The sequence below is a fragment of the Ictidomys tridecemlineatus genome, chromosome 2 (genome assembly GCF_052094955.1).
Source record: "Ictidomys tridecemlineatus isolate mIctTri1 chromosome 2, mIctTri1.hap1, whole genome shotgun sequence".
NCBI classification, from domain to species: domain Eukaryota; kingdom Metazoa; phylum Chordata; class Mammalia; order Rodentia; family Sciuridae; genus Ictidomys; species Ictidomys tridecemlineatus.
In genome coordinates this window covers 84,278,483-84,298,628 of record NC_135478.1, presented here as the reverse complement: position 1 = coordinate 84,298,628, position 20,146 = coordinate 84,278,483, and the positions used below count along the sequence as shown (strand labels likewise).

Sequence of the window (20,146 nt, the reverse complement as noted above, 5' to 3'; positions counted from 1 at the left end):
AGGGGGACCTGTCATGCCTTGGGCTGGGCGGGGCAGGAAGGCAGCTCTGGCAGCTCTGCTCTGCTCTCTGTTCTGGTCTCCAGGGGTGTGGCTGTGTTATCTCCCACCACCAAGACCCTCACCTCCAGAGCTGATCGCGACTGATAACAGTCCTGCCAGGAGCCCCGAGGGGGCAGCGCGCATATTCAGCGCCTGATTGTAATGAAGCCTGAGCCCTGGATCTGCCTTTGTGCCACAGTCTGCCTCTCAGCCACTGACATCCACGCCTGGCTTGGCCTCTAGAGGTGCAGCTAGCAGTGTCTCAGGCAGGTGGCCTTGAGTCTCTGGGGCCAGCTGTGGTCCTTGTGGTGTCATGGTCACCCCTGGCGTGGTGTGGGACATCAGGGATCAGCGTTTCTCAGTGATGCGCAAACAGCAGCTCAAGAGCATCCTCAGGAGTAAAGGCCCTGGAGCTGAAGGCCCAGCCAGGACCATCGAGTTCAGATTGGAGACTGAGCTTCAGAGAGGCTGCTTCACTGTTCTGAGGTCACACAGCTCATTAGAAGCACACCCAGCTCACAGGACTCCTGTCCCAGCACCTGAGTATAGAGCCATGATTGGGGTCAGTCCTCTTGGGTCTGGATCCTGGCCTCACTCCTGCCAGTGGGCGACTCCTGCAGTCTGTCTGTGCCTAGGTCATGAGACATGAGTAGAAGCTTCCCATTGGGTGGTTTGAAGGTCTGACTGGGACAGTGAGACCCTGCAGTACAGGGCACCATGCTTGACGCACCTGCCTGCTGCGAGTATGTGCGTTGGGGTCCCCACTCCTCCTGCTCCCCGTCGCTCTCCTGGTGGACAGTACTGAGCGCCTGCCTGTCTTTGGTCCTCAAGATGCAGGCAGAGCCATGTGGAGCTGGCCCCAGCCGGGCCCCAGGGAGACAGAAGGGAAAGGGAAATACAGGGTGGGATGCGACTTAGAGGCTTTTTGTTGTTGTTGTTGTTGTTGTTGTTTTTTAATTATTTTGGCTTTAAGCAATGAGGGCAGTGAGGTCAGGCCTGGGGTCAGTAGGCTCCATGTGTCCAGACTGACACCCGGCTTCTGCAGCGAACCCCTCAACTGCTCCGTGCCCCAGTTCTTCCTTCTGTAAGTGGAGCAAGAACCAGCCTAGCTGCCGCCTCGGGAGGCCTGGGGGACTGGCCATCACTCACCCCCTCAGAGTGACCCAGGTCTCCACAAGGCAAAATTGGGAGGACAGTGGTGGGCAGGGCTGCGGGGTGGCTCAGAGCCTGGCTGGCAGCCGAGGTCCCCAGGGCCTCAGCCACTCATCTGAATGTGCCATCGGGGTCATTGGATAGGTGGATTGTGTGGGGGCCAGGCACAGGCCAGCGCACCCGGAGCAGCACCTGGTGGCAGTCTCCATGCCCCCTGGTCCCTGTTCCCATTAGGAGCTGCACCTGCATGGGTGGCAGGAGGGCCTGGGAGTGCAGGGATTGCGTGTTTCTCTTTCCAGGTGTTCTCCAAAGTGGGGGCCGTGAGGAAGAAGAACAAAGCAGGTACCCTGTTCTCGTGGAAGGACATGGTTCTGGGAGACCACACCTGGGGGCAGGGGGCCAGGCTTGTGCAGAACAGCCCCTCCTCTCCTGGAGATCCCTGCCATGCTGTTGGAGAGGTCCCCATCCTGGGCTCTGAGAGAGCCTTCGCAGGCCCTCAGGTGGTCCTGAGCTGTGTGCATGGTGGGCAGCAGCAGCACCCATCAGCACCCAAGGCCTCCCTTGTTCCCACACCTTGGCACCCAGGAAATCCTCAGGCATAGCAAAAAGGATGGATTGTGGGCTTTCCCCTCAGTTCCAAGGGAAATGACCCCCCCCCCCGATATCCCGATATGGAACTTCTAGAACATTCCACCACGTCGGTAATCCTGCTCTTCCCTGGCCTGTAGGTAGTGGTAAGGCACAGGCCGCCTGGCCCCTTCGTCAGCCCTGGACCTTGTCCTGACGCTGTTGGCCTCTGCCCACATGTTGTCCAGCCCTAAGTCTTCAGAGCATGAGCAGGGAAGGTCCTTTGTCCTTTTCACAGCCATGCAGTCCCGTCCAGCAGCCTTGGCCTTGCAGAATTCGTGGGTGCAGAATTGGTGGAGTGCAGTGTGAGTCAGTCTGATACGGTCCTGGGTGCCTGTGTGTGTGGCCACAGCGTCTGCTGCTCCTTCATTCCCCATACGCCCTGGGCCACCAGGCAGTGGGCACCCAGGACAGTAGACCAGAGGAGATGCTGTCCCTGTCCCCAGGCACCCACAATAGCCAGGGGACATATGAGCTGCTGGCTTCAGCACAGGAGGCTGTACCAGGAGGGCCATGGCAGGACTGCAGTCTCCAAGTCAGACTGGGGCCTGGAGGCAGGGAGGCCAAGCAGCCTTGTGGCAGAGGCTGAGGCTGGAGGTGCCCTGGAAAGGGAGGCAGAGTCCCGTTGAGAAGTGGCTTCTGTGCCCTGCAGAGGTTTGGACTGTGACCTGGTGGGCAGCCACCGAGAGTTTTAGCAGACACTTCTGTGGCATAGAAGTTAGAGTCCCTTGCCTCCATCTGCTCAGGTGCTGGAGCAGAGGCCCACACCTGGGGCCTTCATCGGCAAAGACGGCCTACCTTAGGGTTCTGGAGGCCAGAAGCCCAAGGCCAGGCGTTGGCTGCAGTGGCTCCTTCTGAGGGCTGGGCGGGGAGGGGTGGCCTGTCCAGCCCTCCGTGGCTGTGATGGTGTCCCTGTGCCCACAGGGGGTTTTCTGCATAGGCCTGTCCTGGGTTCGATCCCCACACACCTTTTAAAGGGCACCAGTCGCTCTGGCTTAGGGCCCACCCCAGTGACCTCGATTGACTTGATTATTGATGCAAAGAGCTGGTCTCAAGTGAGATTCTGACACCTGGGGTCAGGCCTCCAGTGCAAGACCCAGGGGCCCATGGCTCCGCCCCTGTCGTCCCTGTTCTTGAGCACTTCAGACCAGTTTGGGACACGAGGAAGGGCAGCTAAGTGCCACATTAGTGGTAGGAGGATCGAGGCCTGGGGATTCCAGGAGGGGAGTCGTCCCTGAAGTGCAGCAGGTAGATCAGGCTGGACGCGCTGTTGGCTCTGTGCAGGCCGCAGGGACACTGCCTGTCCCCATGGTTCTGAGCCACGTTGGGGTAGTTCTTGGTATCTACTGCTTAAAGAGTCCAATTTAAGACCCACCAGATCAGCCCAGGCTGCTAACAGCTTGTGTGGATCAGGAAATAATGTCCCTGGGAAACACAGTTCCTCTTGGCTCCCTGGTGAGTCTAGGTGACACTTATCCAGAGGAACAAAGGCAGGCAGTGAGGGAGGAAGGACTTTCTTTGTCTCAAGCTCCCTGCCTATTTCAGGACTTAGTGTTCCCTGAACTTAATTATAGGAGCATCCCCTCCCTGCATTGTCCTGGTGGAGTTTCCCAGACCTGGGAACCATGCCCTTCCCTCTCCCTGCTCCCTCTCCTGGCCTCCTGGGTGGCACTGGCTGGTGGTTTAAGACAGTTCTGAGTGGCGGACAGCAGGGGTCGCTGTGAGCCTGCTCAAGGACTGAGGCTCCTCCAGGAAAGCCCCAGATCTCAGACAAAGCCACTGGCCAGCAAAGGTCACCTGCCAGGGGAGGACCTCAGGGCTGGGGGACAGTCTGGTGCTCTGCATCAGGCTGGTTCTGCAGGCTGCCCTCCCAGGTGTAGGAAGAACCACCAGCCCCCGTGTGGCACGCTCTTGGTATTGTGTCTGTGTCCAGCGCCATCTGTGCACCTGTCCCCCTGTGCCACAGGCAGCCCTGTGAGGGAGGAGCGGCCACCGTCCCCTACACCCGCAGGGAGACTGGAGACGAGGAGGGCAGTCCTGCCTGGGACCCCACCACCACGACGGCTGAGGGTTTCAGCTGGTCTGACCCAGAGCCGGGCTGGGAAGGCTCCTCTCTGCCACCCTTTGTCTTCCTCCCGGGTCTGGAAGGGCCTGTCGTCCCCTGGTTGGTCTGAGTGGGGACACTGTGCCTCCGCCAGCTTGTCGTTTTTACCAGGTGTCGTGTGGGGCACCATGTGCCACTGTTTCAGGCAGCCCCAGGCCCTCCAGGGCCCAGAGCCTGTGGAGACTTAGGAGGGAGCCCACGCAGCAGGCTCCCCAGCCCCAAAGGCCTCGGCTGGGCCCCCCAGGGCTCTGCCCTCTGCACTTGACCACGCTGTGCTCCCACCCGTGAGTAGTCCAGCCGTGGTGATGCCCAGACGGGTGCCAGAGGCCCTGCAGACCCTCACTTCCTTGGGGCATTGTGGGCGGCTCAGGGACTGCTGTGGGAAGCTCAGAGTCCACACACCATGGAGCAGGCTGGGCAGAGCGGCCCCACCCCCTGCCTGGCCACTGGCTTCCTGGGCCTCGGTTTCTCCTGGCTTCAGAACTTGCAGAGCTCATGACGCAGGCGCCGTGGTTCCCGATGGTGCAGGGGCGACCTGGTGGTCCTGCGTGCTGGGCCAGGCTAGGGGACTGGGCTGTTTCCGTCCTCGGGTCCCGTGGTCATCAGAGCCTGCGGGTTGTCCTCAGCCCCATTTCCCAGTGGGGAAACCAGCTCCTGAGCCCGAGCCCTGCCCCCTCAGTCCTCAGGCACCTCAGACTGTCACCCTGCTCCTCCCTCACTGCGTGGCTGCCCTCCTGGGAGCTGTTCAGAGGCTGAAATGAGATCAGGCACCTGGCAGGAGCAGCAGGCGGGAGGACCTGCCAACAGTGTCACCCAGGGCAGAGCCATCGGTGGCAGGACCAAGTCCTTCCCACTTCTCTTCCTCCCTAGTCACGTCCTGCCCTTGTAGCCTCCCGAGCTGTCTTGGGTCAGGCTCTAGGGAACCTGCCCCCAGTTCTGCTGCCCCTGCCACCCACCCAAAGGCACTGTGGTCACAGCTGGGGGCCCCAGACTCTGCAGGGCCCTAGCGCACAGTGGCTTGAGCAGCTCCACCCCACAGCAGGGGCAGGGCAGAAGGGGCCTCAGTCCCCAGCAGGTGCCCAGAGACCTATGTTGCTTCAGATTCCTAAATAAGAAAGGAGGTTTGTTCCAGATGTCCCTGTCTGGTCCGCCATGTGCCTTTCCCTAGTCTCCACCTGAAAGTCCCCCAGGCAGAGAGGCTGTGGGCTGGGGGCGTGCAGGGCAGGCTCTGGGGCCTCTGCCCTTGGGCACCAGCCCCTGTACGCAGAGCTTAAGGACTCACTGGACAGGTCTCACTTCTGCCCATGTTTCACATGATGGCCTTCCATACCAGGGCACTTGTGGGGACGGTGCTGGGACAGAGGTGGCCAGGACTGAGGGCACTTGGGAGGCCTCGGGGCTGGGTTGGGCATGCCCCACGCTCTTGTTCATTGTCCCTGCAGCCCAGTGTGCTAGGAGTGCTGTTGGATACGGTTCTGGCTGAGGCCCTGGCACCAACCAAGGTCCCTAGAGGCCTCAATCCCATGTCAGTGGCCTTCCTTAGGGTGGCCTTGCTTTCAGTCCTGGTTTCTGAAAGGCAGTGGTCTCCCTCTTCTAGGAAGGGGGTTCTGTGACACAGCTGGCCCCTGGGCAGGTGACCGCATGGCCACATAGGCCGTGGTTAGGGTTCTGCTCCAGCCGTCGTGGAATCCCCCGTTTTTGAAGCAGGGCCTGGCCATGGACCAGGTTCCGTAGGTCCCTTGGTCACCTCTGCCTGTGGCCCTGGAAGGATCGAGGCTCCCAGCCCCGGCCGCTTTCTCTGCCCTGGGCAGTGTTTCCAGCTCTCAGGGCCTTGGTCTCCTGTCTGAAGAGGGAGGGGCAGCGTTCCTAGAGCAGGAGGCAGAGACCCGGCCGTGGCCAGCCCCAGAGCCCAGCACAGGGCTGTCCCCCTGGCCGTGGGCAGCCGCCCCTGAGGAGCAGCTTGCTGTGGGCATCTGCGAGGGGGCAGTGTTCTCAGTGGGGTCGTGGGTTCTAGAGTGTTCCCCACTGGAAGGGCCAGGTGACAGCTGCTGTCCTCCTGTGTTCAGAGGGGCTGCACTGCTGGGCTGAACCTACCCAGGATCCCCGTGTTCCTCCACGTCATTTTATAGACGTGGAGGCTGGGGACTGGGCTCCCCGGTCACCAGCTGGTCACTGTAGGAGCACAGCAGGAGCACAGGTACCTGGGCTTTTCTGGACCCCTGTAGGCCCAGAACAAGTCCCTTAGCCTGGATTTCTCCTGAACTTGCACCCAGGACGGTATCGAGCTGACTCACACTGCACCCATCAATTCTGCAAGGCCAAGGCTGCTGGACGGGACTGCATGGCTGTGAAAAGGACAAAGGACCATCCCTGCTCATGCTCTGAAGACTCAGGGCTGGACAACATGTGGGCAGAGGACAACTGCGTCAGGACACGGTACAGGGCTGACGGAGGGGCCAGGCAGCCTGTGCCTGCCCATTGCCTACTAGCCAGGGATGTGCAGGATTACCGACGAGGTGGAATGTTCTAGAAGTTCCATATGGGGGGGGGGTCATTTCCCTTGGAACTGAGGGGAAAGCCCACAATCCATCCTTTTTGCTATGCCTGAGGATTTCCTGGGTGCCAAGGCGTGGGTACAAGGGAGGCCTTGGGTGCTAATGGGTGCTGCTGCTGCCCACCATGCACACAGCTCAGGACAACCTGAGGCCCTGCAAAGGCTCTGACTCAAGAGCTCAGGATGGGGACCTCTCCAACAGCACAGCAGGGGTCTCCAGGAGAGGAGGGGCTGTTCGGCACAAGACTACTCCCCCCCCCCAGGTGTGGTCTCCCAGAACCGCATCCTTCCACGAGAACAGGGTACCTGCTTTGTTCTTCTTCCTGGAGAAGGAGCAGCTCCTCATGGCCCCCACTTTGGAGAACACCTGGAAAGAGGAACACGCAGCCCCTGCACTCCAGGTCCTCCCGCCACCCGTGCAGGCGCAGCTCCTTATGAGAACGGGGAGCAGGGGGCATGCAGACTGCCACCAGGTGCTGCTCCCGGTGCACTGGCCTGTGCCTGGCCCCCACACCACCCACCCATCCAGTGACCCCAATGGCACATTCAGATGGGTGGCTGAGGGCCTGGGGACCTCGGCTGCCAGCCAGGCTCTGAGCCACCACTCAGCCCTGCCCACCACTGTCCTCCCACTTTGCCTTGTGGAGACCTGGGTCGCTCTGAGGGGGTGAGTGATGGTCAGTCCCCCAGGCCTCCCGAGGTGGCAGCTAGGCTGGTTCTTGCTCCACTTATAGAAGGAAGAACTGGGGCATGGAGCAGTTGAGGGGTTTGCTGCAGAAGCCAGGTGTCAGTCTGGACACATGGAGCCTACTGACCCCAGGCCTGACCTCACTGCCCTCAGTGCTTAAAGCCAAAATAATTAAAAAACAACAACAACAAACAACAAAAAGCCTCTAAGTCGCATCCCACCCTGTAGTTCCCTTTCTCTTCTGTCTCCCTAGGGCCCGGCTGGGGCCAGCTCCACAACACCCCTGCCTGACCCTGGGAAGAGCAGCTGGTGGGAGATGAAGGCCAGCCTCCACATGCCCGGCCTTTCCCAACACACAGGTCCAGCCATTTCCAGGGACATTCACTCCCTCCCTGAACCTTCACACCCACACCCATGGCATCCCTCCCCCTGGAACTGCCCCAGAGCCTGGAAGAGCTACAAGAGCACCTCACAGTCACACCCTGTTGATTCAAGCGAGGCCCAGGATCAGTCCGGACTCCAGAGGGGAGCATATCTCCTCCCCTTGCTCTGAGAGAGAGCAGGTGCATACAGGAGGCTATTGTGGACAGCAATATGCTCAGCAGTGGACACTAGACTGGGTAGACAGAAGATCGTTCAGAAGGTGAGCAATGCAGTTTTGCAGTTGTGACACGGGTGGGTTTCCCCGTTTGGATAGGAGTTGGTATATTGAAATGACATTTATAGAATTATTTCATCCTCATGGATTGAGGACTGTCTGCAAACTTGTTGTACAAAAAGATTTTTTTTTTTCAAACCAAGAAAACATAAGACTTGCGAAACCCGTGTCTGGTCTAGGAAATGGAACAGAGAAACTTGTTATGTGAATGTCCCTCCTCCCTGCCTCCAAGGGATAAAGGTCCGAGAATTTCCAGAATCTCTGTCCAGAGAATGTTTCAGGCATGAGCCACACTCTGGACGGGTGGGCTGCAGCCAATAAACCTGCTTCCAGAAAGTTCCTCAGGTGTTCAGCCTCTTCTGTCCTTCAGCAGGGCCGAGTTCTAGAACCAGGTTGTGACTTCACACAGCTGTTTTTCCCATGGTGCCTCAGATATAAACCTGGGATTTGATCAAGGCCTCCTCCGTTTCTCCATGAATCAACCCTGGAGCTAAAAGGGACAGGCTTACCACCCCCTTCCTATGACCCCTAAGCCTCTAATCTGCAGGTAAAGGTTTGAATGTCAGATCCCAAAGGATTGACAGCTTTAAAAGCATCCTCTGGGTACTAAAGATCTACAAGACACGTGAAGCTCCACGCACCAATTTCCAGGGGTGGAGTCATCCTACCTTGGCTTGATCTGCAATAGTCATCCTCACTTTCCAATAACCACTGCATTCTGACCCCCCAGATCTCACAAGCTTATGTCAATTCTTGACAAGTGTTCAGAGTCAAAGGACAGTTTTCACTTATGGCACAGTGAAAAATGTAAGCAGCATAGTGTGAAAGTTCCTCTTGCATCCCAAGCCCCCCCAAGAGTGACCTTGAGCAACCCAGGGAAACTCTGCCCACATGGCAGGTTTGCATCCCAGCTGAGAAACCCGGAACTTGGCAGCCTGACAAAGCCCACGAGGCACCAATCACACTGGAAACCTCCAAAGCCAAGTCAAAATACATGAGCCTCCTAGTTGATTATCACAGGTGGACATTACAGAATGACTAACAGGTTGACCTGCTGGATCTGCTTTCTCCATACCTCACAGCTACCCAGTGAGGTGGCTGTTACGCCCAGGCCCCTTTACATGGGAGTTTAGGGAAATGAAGCAACTTGTCTGAGGTGACAGTGGCCGAGCAGGGATTCCCACCCAGGCCGACTCGGGCCCCTGAGTCCTCCGTATAGAATCAGTGGGTGTCAGTGCTGCTGGTTGCCCCCCTTTCTATCAAGCCCAAAGACCAAAGTTAGATGATGCCAGGAGGGGCCGACTCACTGGTGACATCACCTCCCGGCTGGACTGCACTTTTTCAGATGCCAAGTCCACATCTCACGTCTCAGCCACATGAGAAGCCTTTATGCCGACAAGAAAAACCAGGAGGTACAGAACTTGGTGGCACCCTGCCCGATCGGACAACCCACCCCTTCTGTACACCCGGGGAAGGGAGGGGCTTGACTCCACGGCCATTTCCAGAGGCCCTTCATGGGGACGTAAGGGTGAGACAGGGAGCAGCAACGGGTAGCCATCGGGAGCAGAGGCTCGGGGCAAGGTTGAGTCGAAGCTCCCCAGCTGTGGGTGGCATAGCCAGGATCCAACACCTCCGACTATAGACATGTGACATCTGACCAGAGTGTCCATTACTAACTCAGCTGCTTTAAGGATTGAGACGCGGCCCACACGTGGCTTAGTGGTCCAGGTCACGTTTCCTGGGCACGTTTTCAAAGCTTGGCATCCTTCTCAGACTCCTTCTCTTACCTCCCGGGCTCACTGGGTCCCCAGTGGCCCAGATGGCCTGCCACACACACAGGGGCAAAGCCGTTGGCAAACGTCCCGTGGCCCTACTGCTGTGTGCATTCTGGGGCGCGTATACATCTAGACGTGACTGGTTGCTGGTGTCCCTCAGCTCCTGAGGGAAGGAGCAGGCCCAAGCAGGGTCAGCAGAGCGCTGGACGGACTCTATGTCCCCAGACACACATTCCCATCTGCTGTCAGCAGGGAGCAGAGCACTGGCTTTGCCCCGGAAGGTGGGTTCTTCCAGGGAGGGACACTGTCCCCAGACTCTGGCACTTTGTGGGTTCTGCAAAGGAGCCTGGGGACGGCCAGCTTCAGGAGAGGACCTTTCCTCAGCTCACAGGCCTCTCACCTGTGGGAGTCACATCTGGGCCTCCTCTCGGGCCTCCTCTGCTTTTGTCTCATCTGTTCCTGACACTCCCTCCTTTTGGCTGGCTGCCCTGCAGTCTGTCTGGGGTGGGACGGCCAACCTCAGAGCAGAGTGACCTTTCAAAGACACCAGGATTTGTTTAATTTTCAGAATTCACCCCGTCCTCCTTATCAGAGGCAGCGAGGCCCCAGCTGGGGAGGCCTTTGGCATCTTTCCCTGAATTTTAAACAGATGGGCTGGGCCTCCTCCAGTGGGGTCCTTTCCTTACCAGGGGATGGAAAGGAAGGAAAAACAGGGTGGGATCTGAAGGGGGTGGAGAAGTCACCTGGAGGGAGAGGGAGAGGCGCCAATATGCCTGTCACTAACTCAGCTGCTTTAGGAATTGGCCCAGAATCATGGATTAGCCCAAGCCCTTTGCCATCTGAAGTTGCTAAATCCCAACGGCTTGTGAGAGGGGACTCCCATCACCGTCTCATGGGAGAGTAAGAATGAGGCTCAGGGAGAGATGTTCAGGAGGAGTTCTGCAGGAGACAGTTGTAGGCCAGAGTTCACATCCTCCACTGTGCAGACCAGTCAGCTGGACCCCGACAGAGGTCGCTCTGGCCGTCCCCTGCAGGATTCCGGATGCTCCATGGGGACAGACCCCAGGGATCACACGTCCCATAACTGCTTCCTTTTCAAAAGTCTAGGCACCCTCCAAGTTCCCCTAGAAACCTCAGGGGCACTTCGAGGCTGGTGCAAACTGGCCCGAGAGGAAACCACACTTGGAGTAACTACAGGACAGTGGCGGCCTCCACTACCCAAGCCAGGGAGGGAGAGGGGCTTCTCCAACAGGAAGCCACACCAGGGAGTACCAGGAGCTGACCTGTCTGTGCTCTGGACAGAGCATGCTGAGGGGAGTGGGAGCTTGGCCCTTGGGCTCAGTCTGAAGCCCCAAGGGCAGAGTGGCACGGTGTCCCTGCTGGGGTATAAGCTAGAATGGTGACTGGGGGCCTCTTGCCGAGATCCATCTTGGCCTCTGGCTCCCTTAGTACCAAGACACCCAGCCCATTGCACCTAGGGGGTCAGCTAGGAGCAAAGAGGAAGAGACCACGATCAATATCCTTCATCTTAGCCAGGTTTAGGTTTGGCCTTCCAACTTTTGTGGTGAGCTGCTTCACCCTCTTTCTCGACCTCACGTTCCCGTTTACATCTCTGCATGGCCTTCCATAGGCTCGCATCCTGCAGCGGGTCCATTTGGGGTTCAGTGTCTGGTGGAATCACTGCAGGAAAAGGATGTGGGCTTCGAGGGTGCACCCTGCGTGTGAGCTGTGCTGGGAGTGAGGGTACAGCCTGGAGAAGTCCATCTGTCCTTCCTTCTGCCCCCGGAGGGTTCCCAAGCCTATGTCAACTGCTAAGGTGCAGAGCACCAGCTAAGGAACCCAGGGCTCCCGAGAACACGTAGCCAGCGTCTTGGGTCAGCTATGGAGTGGCTTCACACTGAGGATCTTTCTTGTCCTTGGATTGGATTATCATCCATTTGGGATTTTATTGTTGCCTGATGCACTGGCAGGCAGGAAGTGTGGATCCCAGAGCCACGGAGACAGGGACAGGCCACGCTCTAAGTGGTCCCTTAGCCACCTCCCCACGCAGAGTCTTCAACCTTCGGGCTGTGCATTTCTGAGTTACACAGAACAACAATTTGTGAGTCTCTGCATCTTTCTGCTCCATCTAGATTTCCTAGATGTGTTCCGTTTCTTGGGGTGGGGGCAGATGGCGCTATTCTGCATGTTCTAGAAGTCCTAATAGAGGGGTCAGATGCCATGTGTCATGAGCTCATCCCATCTTCCCCAGAGCTCCAGTCAAGTGCTCTCTGTTCCCATCTTCAGAGGGACCAAAACAGGCTCAGCAAGGTCGAGAGATGTTCCTGGGTGACAGCATTGGACCACTCGGTCCCATTCTAAGCCCTAAGCAGCCTGTACCCTTAATTTGGAGGCTGACCTTGGCATGGTCTGGAATTACAGAAACCACATGGCCACGAGCTTTTAGGATGGAGTCCAACTGCTACAGGGACGTAATGTGCTACCAAGTTCTGAGCAGACAAGGTCTGGAACGGCCCCATCCCACGAGTGTGACTTCTGTGAGCCTAAATTTGCTTATCCACGAAGCACGGGTGTCCCACCACCCTCTCCCCTCAAGGGATAAGTTTGAGGATCAAATGAACATGAAAGAACTTAAGGAACTTTAGAACATTCTGGAATGTGGAAACAAGCCATTCCTAGGTAGGCAGATCTTGTCAGAGGTGTGGCCCTGCAGGGGTCCTCAGGCACTCTTGTTGGGAACATCTACACCACTCAGACCAGGTTGATGACAGTCCCCAAGATCAACGTGAAGGTCTCTACACCTTGGGCTACAATTCCACCCCCTGCACCACAGACATGGCCCCGGATGAGCTCGGCAGCTTTGCTCATTGTAATCACAAGCTGGAAACCACCAAGTCCAAGGTCAAAGGACGCGTCCTGGCCCATTCTTAGGATAGGGTAAGAATCCAGTTAGATGAATCAAACTACATGGCCTGCTCGACTCTGGATCAGGGAAGGGCCACAGTGGAGGAGGATTGAAGGGCTAGCAAGCCCAGCAGAGTGACCGAGACCAAGACGGACAAGGGGGGTCCATGGTTGCTGCATCCTAGACAATCACCGACACCTCCATCCTGTGGTTAACGAGTCACTCAGGTAAAGTCCCCACCTGAGGCAAGAGTCTTCAGCAGCGTTCCCAGGAAGCCATGCCTGATGCCAGCCCCTGTCCTCGGATCCCATCCAGTGTGTCTCGCCACCAACCCATGTGAGTCCAATAGTGAGAAGCTTAAAATCTGTACCCGTGCGGTTAGCAATGACCCTTTTTGGGGACCTCTGCCCAGGGCCACTCTAGTTCTGCTTCTCTGGAGCCACATGGGAAGCTTTGAAGGGTTTTTAAGATGGCAGTCCTGGGTCAGATGGCCAGGTACAGACGTGACCACCTGTCCTTGGACAGATGAGAACCACCTTCAAAGGGTGGTGTTGGGGATTAAAATTGGGTCGTCATCTCTTTGGCCCACCATCTGACCCTTGATACTTTTAAATACTGGTGCCTGAGTTTTACAGTAGAGTCACTTGGGGGATTTTGAGGTGTCCTGGTGCCCACATTCCACCTCACACAATGCATTGAGATGGAGGTCGAGCATTAACGCTTTAAGAATCACGACGAGCAGGACAGATCAGGAGCCACTAATGACATCGATCTCCCCCCATCAGGGAGCCTGGTCATCGCTCTGTCTGGCCGTCCATCTTCGGTCTGCTTAGGCCTGCAAGACGAGCTCGGCCCCTCCAGGATTGCCTGCGCTTCCTGGCAAAACCAAGAACACTGCCACCCTCCTTGCAGCCAGGGGCACCGAGCACCAGATGCTCAGACTTGGGAGGCTGCCTGGACTTTTCCTCCACGAGGCTCCTGAACTCTGGTAGAGTTCCTCCCACAGCCCCCCATTGCTGTCTGTGAAGCAGAGAGGGGAGTAGCCATGCTCCCCCAAGCCCCTGTCCTCTCCCATCTAGACAGCTCCAACCATCTCCTGCCTTCCCAGCCTCTTCTCCAGTCCCCATTCCCAGGACTAGCCACTCAGGTCTTCTAAATGTCCTCACCCCACTTCTCCACATTAAGCCCTATGGGGCTCCCCATTGCCACATGGGCAAAGACCAAACTCCCATTAGCATCCAAGACTCTGCTACCACCAGCTCTAGTCTCATTGTGCTTCCTGCATTTTGAGTTTCCACGCACCAATGGTAGATTTTAATTCCTTGAATAATTCAGCCCCAGGACCTTTGCACCTACAAATTGATTTTACTCTCAGGCTCTTGAGGCTTCTGACTAGCTTATGTACTTCTGTTAGCCATTCCTTGGGCTTTTTCTGGCTGTCTTGCCTGCTAACAGCTGAGAAAAGTGCTTGGCACTCCCTGGAGGCTAGTATGTGCTTTCAGTGTTAGCTCATTTAATCCCATGACCCTGGCCTTCTTACCCTACTTTACATATGGGAAACTGGGGGCAGAGGTTAAGCCTTTCTCTTAAGCTAAGGTCACATAGCTAGTGAATGGCCGAGCTACAACTTGAGCCTGGGCACTCTGGCCCAGAGCCTTTGACCTTGGCATGATCTTGCTCTAGACAGTAGCTATTGTGCTGTGGCTGAGTCACAATGGCCATCTAGGGTTCCCAGAGCTCTGGACATGGTCAGCATGTGATTTTGTTTTTAATGGATCACCCTCCAGTGAGGAGGGGCAGGCAGAGAGGATCTTTCTCCTCATCCCTATGTGGGTTCTGAACACACAGACTCAGGGGAGCAGGAGGCAGCCCAAGCTTTGGGAACATGGTTGTGCCCACAGCAACATGCCTCTACACGCATGTTCACACGTGTCTATACGGCATGTCCCTTGGCAGGGCCACGTCCTTGCCTCTTTAGAGGATGCCATCCCACCTCCGCCCTGCCCCTTCCCAGCCAGCCCAGGATCTCGGAACAGAACAGCCCCAACAATTCATCAGGGGACGTCAGGCTTCCAGAGCTGTTTGGGACATAAATCAAACGGAGGAGGAGGAAAGGTTTTTAAGAGAAGGTTTAAGGGAAGGTATCCAGGTAAGAAAAATTGGGGAAGGGGTGAGGGAAGAGCGACTGGGGGGGTGAGATCAAAGGAGAAACTTGGTCAGAGATAAGCGAATTATTTATTTTTCCTGCTCTCGTTCTCTGGGGTTTGAGGGCTCCATGCTGATGTATTTGGATGGCTTGCGGCCACCTGCTTCAAAGGCCACCCCAGCCTCTGCCCTGGTCAGCCCCCAGCACACTGGTTCCATCACCAGCAGCTGCCCCTCCTTGAGGCCCGGGAGCCTTTTGAAGTGGGTCCTGCTGGTGTTGGTCCCCCTCCTGGAGGGGCATGCACGTGGGGCTGGCAGGACAGCTGCCTGGGTGGGGGTGGGAGCAGAGGGTCCCCTCATCACTCATGAGCCTGTTTATTTGGGAACCAGAGTCCCCCCTTCCCTGGTTATTACTCAAGTTCCCTACCCATGACACCACCCCATTCCAGGGGGTGGGGCAGGAATAAACACTGCCACTTCTGCAGGAGGCGCCCATCTTGCCTGGCCTCATGGTGCACTTGGCTTTCAGAGGACAGATGGAGGTGGAGGGCCCGAGGATGCGTGTCCCCAGAGGGCTTAGGTCAAGGTGGCAGGAGGCATTGCCTACGTCCAGACACCAGAGCTCAGACTCTAGGTCTGCCTCCGCCACTGTGTGGTCCTCATAGGCAGGAGGACTCCAGATCCTCAAGTCCATTCTGTGCCCACTTTACAGACAGAGAACCTGAGGCTCAGAGATGCTAATGTCCGCCAACAGGCCGAGGCACCTGCCACACAGTAAATCCAACACCTGTTCCTGTGATGGTTGGTGACTGGCTAAGGGCTCCTGGGATCAACTCTCCCCTGATATTCTACTTATCAGAAGAGCTTAGGGCACTGGCCCACCCATCTTCATAGACTAGCTAGTTGTGTGCTACTAAGTGAGTTGTCATCCAAATGGGTTCCTTAAAATCATGGATAGCATTGCTGTTGACCAAGAAGAGTCACCTTCAAAGATGACGGCCATTGTGTCCCCAGTGACTATCAGATCAGCTACCACCACATTCAACTCGGTACCAATGCCAAGACTGGAGTCCAGACGCCTAGGCTGACAATCCAGGCTGCACTTGCTGTGACCCTGAAGCACGGGGAATAGCGGCCCTGCTTCCTTTTCAGCCAGAAGCTGGCACCAAATAGATCCTCCCTCCAGGAGACCTTTGACGACTCACGGGACCTTGAGGAAAGATTCTGTGACGTGACGTGCCAGGTGCTGTTCTCAGAGCCCGACACATCCTGGCTCATTTGACCCTTAGAACAGCCCATGAGATACATACCAGTGCCCCCATTTTACAGGGGGGAAACTGAGGCTCAGAGGCGAACAAAGATATGTAAGCCTGTTTCTAGGGGCTATAATAGGTCTTCAGAAATAGGTCGCTATTAAGTCTCTGCATTTATAGGACTTTAAACCTGGTTCCCAATTACAAAGCTGCCTTGTGTCTACCCTCTGGGGAAGGGCACTTTGGGATGCCAATGAGCAGGATTGAGGCATCTCCCCTGGAGACACCCAACTAGAATAGGAAGTGTCCAGGCAGTAGGACCTCCATGAACAGTTACCCAGTCCCTTTTACGGAGACCCCAGGCCCTGCAGGGCTGGGGCGAGGGCTGGCCCAGAGTTAGAGGTGCTGATGCCATTCAGGTTTGGTGAATGGCACTGTGGTCCATGGCCCACCATTCTGGGTGCCCCCTCCCTCCCCTGCCACCAGATACTAGGAACACCAGGCCTCATCAGCACTAAGGCAGCTGGGTTGATGTCGAGTCCATTTTATTTTATTTTTTAAGCAGAGTCAAGTTTCTACTCTCCTCTTCTAAGAGGACCATTCCACAAAAGCACAGCAGCACCCGCTTCTCAAATTGGTGCTTCTTACACCTTCCCTTCATCCAGTCTGGGCCTTGGGACACCTCTATAGAAGGCAGAAAGCCCGACATTTGACAGCAGCCCATTTATGTGGAAGGGACAGGCAGGTGATCCTAGTCACCTGCCTCCCCTCTCTGGCCCTCAGAGGGACCAGCTGGCTTCTGTCTGGATAAACCCGAGAGGAGCCTTCTCTAAAGGGGCTGCTTTCAGATCATGTAGACAAAGACCCTGCTACAAAAGCCCAGAGGCAGAGAAGGCTGGTGTGGCTAGTGCTCTGGGCAAGAGGGACATGCCTGGTTTTGATTTAGCCATCATTATTTACTTGGTCAGGAACTGTGCTCAGGAAGGCAGATATTGCCACGTGACCTTTGGGTTGCATGGGAGCCTGAAGCCCCTCCAGCCTAGAGAAGCCACGTCCACATGGTCCAAGATTCTATGGCAGAGGGTGGATAGACTCAGGATGTAGCATCGATCAAGTTTTGTTCATTATTCTCAGATACTGTCACCAGGCTTTCAGAATAGGTCGCTACTCAGCGCACTTAGGACTCAGACCCCAGGCAGAGATTTCAGATGACCGTTTCCTGCTGGGACCTCAAGGACTCAGCGATACTCAAGCCCAAAGGGAGAGGCATCAAAAGGTACCACGGGTGTCCACAACTGGGGGACTTCCCAGAAGATGTGAGTCAGGAATCTTTGGCGCTCTGGGTAGGAGGGTGGGAGTCAGGAAATGACAGCCGTCATGAAGTATCAGGTCTCACTTGATGTTTTGAGTTTTAAGACCACTCAGTTCTTACTGATTCACAGAATCGGCAGATAAACAGGCTCAGAACAACTCATGAGAAAGGATTCCCCCAAGTGCTTATAGTGAGGACACAAAAACGTAGAGATAGGACACAATCCGGGTTCCCCAGGCTCCATGGTGCTCTATCGGGCTCTCCAAGGGCAGTGACCTTGGCCAGTTCCCACCCAGTAGAACAGTCGGGTGCAAGTCAGAAGCCCTCGTGTCCCACTTGGAAAAATCCCAGCCTTGAAGCTCAGGGTGGGGAGTTTCTGAGGTTTTTTTTGCAGTTAAAAATAAAAGTAGGGAAACCTCTTTGGCCTCCCAAGGCAAGGAGGTTCTGGGAAGGATACATGGGCCAAGGTGGCAGGAGGCCCTTGCCCATAGGTTTTCATAGAGGTACTAGAAGGGGCCTCAGGCACTAGAGTCTCCGCCACACTTCAACAGAACGCAGCTGGGTCTCTGGCCAAAGCACCCTGCAGTCTTCAGACACCTGCGGAGGCCCCACAGCAGCAGGACTGGAGCCCACCCTGCTCCTATGGGCTCCACCTTCCCGTCCCCATGGAGGTTCCCACGTGGAGCCCAGAGCCAGCCAGCGCTTTTGGAGAATATTTCTATTACAATACAGGGTTTTATTTCTTAAGCCAGGCCACAAAAAAGAGTTCTCACTGGCCGTCCATCCTCTGCCACCTTCTGGACCTTCCTCCCTACATCACCCAATTTGGCACCTGTCAGGCAGCAGTGCAGTTTCAATATCAGTGAACCACAAGAGATGCATTGGGTTTCTCAGTGACACAGGCTACACTTTGAGCACTCACTTGTCCTCATCGCTAGTGGCCACAGCTCTGGATGACTCCCAACTCCCCCGTTCTAGACCTCTGTTTCCTACAGATATGTAAATACACACCTTTGATTGCTTTGCATTTGTTGGGGGCTGTAGCCCACTCTGCATGCACAGATTCACCCAGAGCATTACAGAGCTCAATCCACACAGGCACCTGTCCAGCCTCATTCACTGGCTGGGTACCAGCCCGTGGGGGTGGACTCCCAAATCAACCCTCTTGATGGGCACTTATGTCATCCCCAATTCATTCCTGTCATAAGAAGGTTTACCTGGAATGTCTGTAGCCATCCTGAGAAAGCCCAGGGTTGATTTAACTTGGGGGTAAAGTGGTCAAGGCCAGTGCCCACACTCAGTGGCAAGACTGCAGCCCTGGGGTGCGAGCAAGATGCCCAGTCTTCCCACGTGTTTCGAGCCCCTTTAGATAGCAGTGGGATAGACATGCACTGGCCCCCTGCAGACAGAACAGGGTGATGATCAGGCCATCAAATTGCAATGAATTGTCCTGAGGGGACAGTTGGGTGGTTTGAATGGCAGGTCCTGATTGTACAATGCAGCCTCCCATTTCTATTTACACATGAAGCCTCTGTCATGCATCTAGTCCTTAACAGCTCACTGGCTGGTTCCACCAACCCCATGTCACAGGTGAGAGGGTTGAGGTGAAGGGTTAGGGAACTTCACCCTGTTCTCTTAAAACATCCAGCTGCTCAGTGACAGAGTGGGGATGTGAAATTGGCCAGAAGTCCACAATCCTAGCACATGCCCCAGCCCGTCTGTCACGGGCCTGCATTCAGATAGTACAGAAGTTCCCCTTGAATCCCCCCGGTTTGCATCTTACCACGGAATCTTAAGAAGTTAACCTTCCTACGTCACTGTTAGGTAAACCCCTGGATCTAGCCCTTCTCCTACCTAATCCCCTGTTCTTAATGCTCGTGGTGGAAATTTGGCTCATTTCTGTGGGAACCAGCTCAGGGAGATTGTGTTCTCCAACCCAGGCTTGTCGCAAACCGGGCTGCACTGTCCCCATGTGTGAGCTTGGGCAGGTGGTACTTGGTCCTTCTTCTTGTTTGCTGATGTGAACACTCCCAGACAGCTGTGTTCTAGACACAGAAAGCACCAAGTAACTGAGGAGTCCCAGGCCAGACTCTGGGCCCTCCACTTCCTCTCGGTGTTTCTGATCAAATTCAGCCTTTTGGCTCAGAGGTGGGGCCTGCAGCCCTGGGGAGGCAGGTCTGCTGTTGCTGGCTGTGCAGCAAGGTGCACAGGCCCCTCCATGCAGGGTCCAACCTGAGACAGGTCTCCCCTGATAGCACAAGCCATGAGGCTCACCTGTAAACTTCTGTCACAAGCCCCCTCAGAATTTTGTCATGGAACATCACGGCATCAGTTCTCTCCCGTTTATCACAGAGGGTCCCACAGAGGGCTTTTGCAGAAAGTGGGCTGAGAGAAACAGGGCAAGATGACAGCAGAATCCCGTGGGTCTTTTGTGTGTGTGTCAAGAGGCCCTGGGCCCAACTTCCAGTCCACTGAAATCAGCCCAAGCCACAAGGCGCAGGCCTCTGGTCTCTAGGTCTCCAGAGGTTGGATCAAAGTCCCATGAAGGAGGCATAATCCTGACCCCGCTTCCCACCATTCTACAGGCACCTTTTTAAGGAGCCATTTATAAACAGAGACATCCTGTAGGATTGCTGAGTGTCACATGCAGATGTGACCTGTCATTTTTCTATCCTGGTGAAGTCAACTCCCTCTGAGGGCGTCCCTAGTAGAGATAGACCAGTGCACTCCCCTTACTGGGGGGATGGATACCTATATCCCAGCTCCTGGGAAATAGGATGGATACTTTCTGCAGAGTATGGGATTCTAGGCTGCCAAAGCTCCTCTACCCAAATTAAGCCTCAGTCAAGTGCATGGTACGAACCACCAGAGAAATGTGCACAATGATTTTGTCTCGTTCAGAACACGTTTACCCCCAGCACAGAAACCTCACGA

General features: G+C 55.9%; 1 protein-coding gene across 1 annotated transcript in view; it reads left to right on the top strand.

Annotated features, from left to right (window-relative positions):
- The window catches only part of LOC144375204 (putative RNA-binding protein 19), a 37,806-nt gene extending 29,645 nt beyond the window's left edge, over positions 1 to 8,161 (top strand). Inside the window, 2 exon segments of the mRNA XM_078039084.1 lie at positions 6,196 to 6,358; positions 6,740 to 8,161. Of these exon segments, the coding sequence (XP_077895210.1) occupies positions 6,196 to 6,358; positions 6,740 to 6,914 (338 nt within the window). The 3' untranslated portion in view covers positions 6,915 to 8,161.
- The last annotated feature ends 11,985 nt before the right edge of the window (positions 8,162 to 20,146 follow it).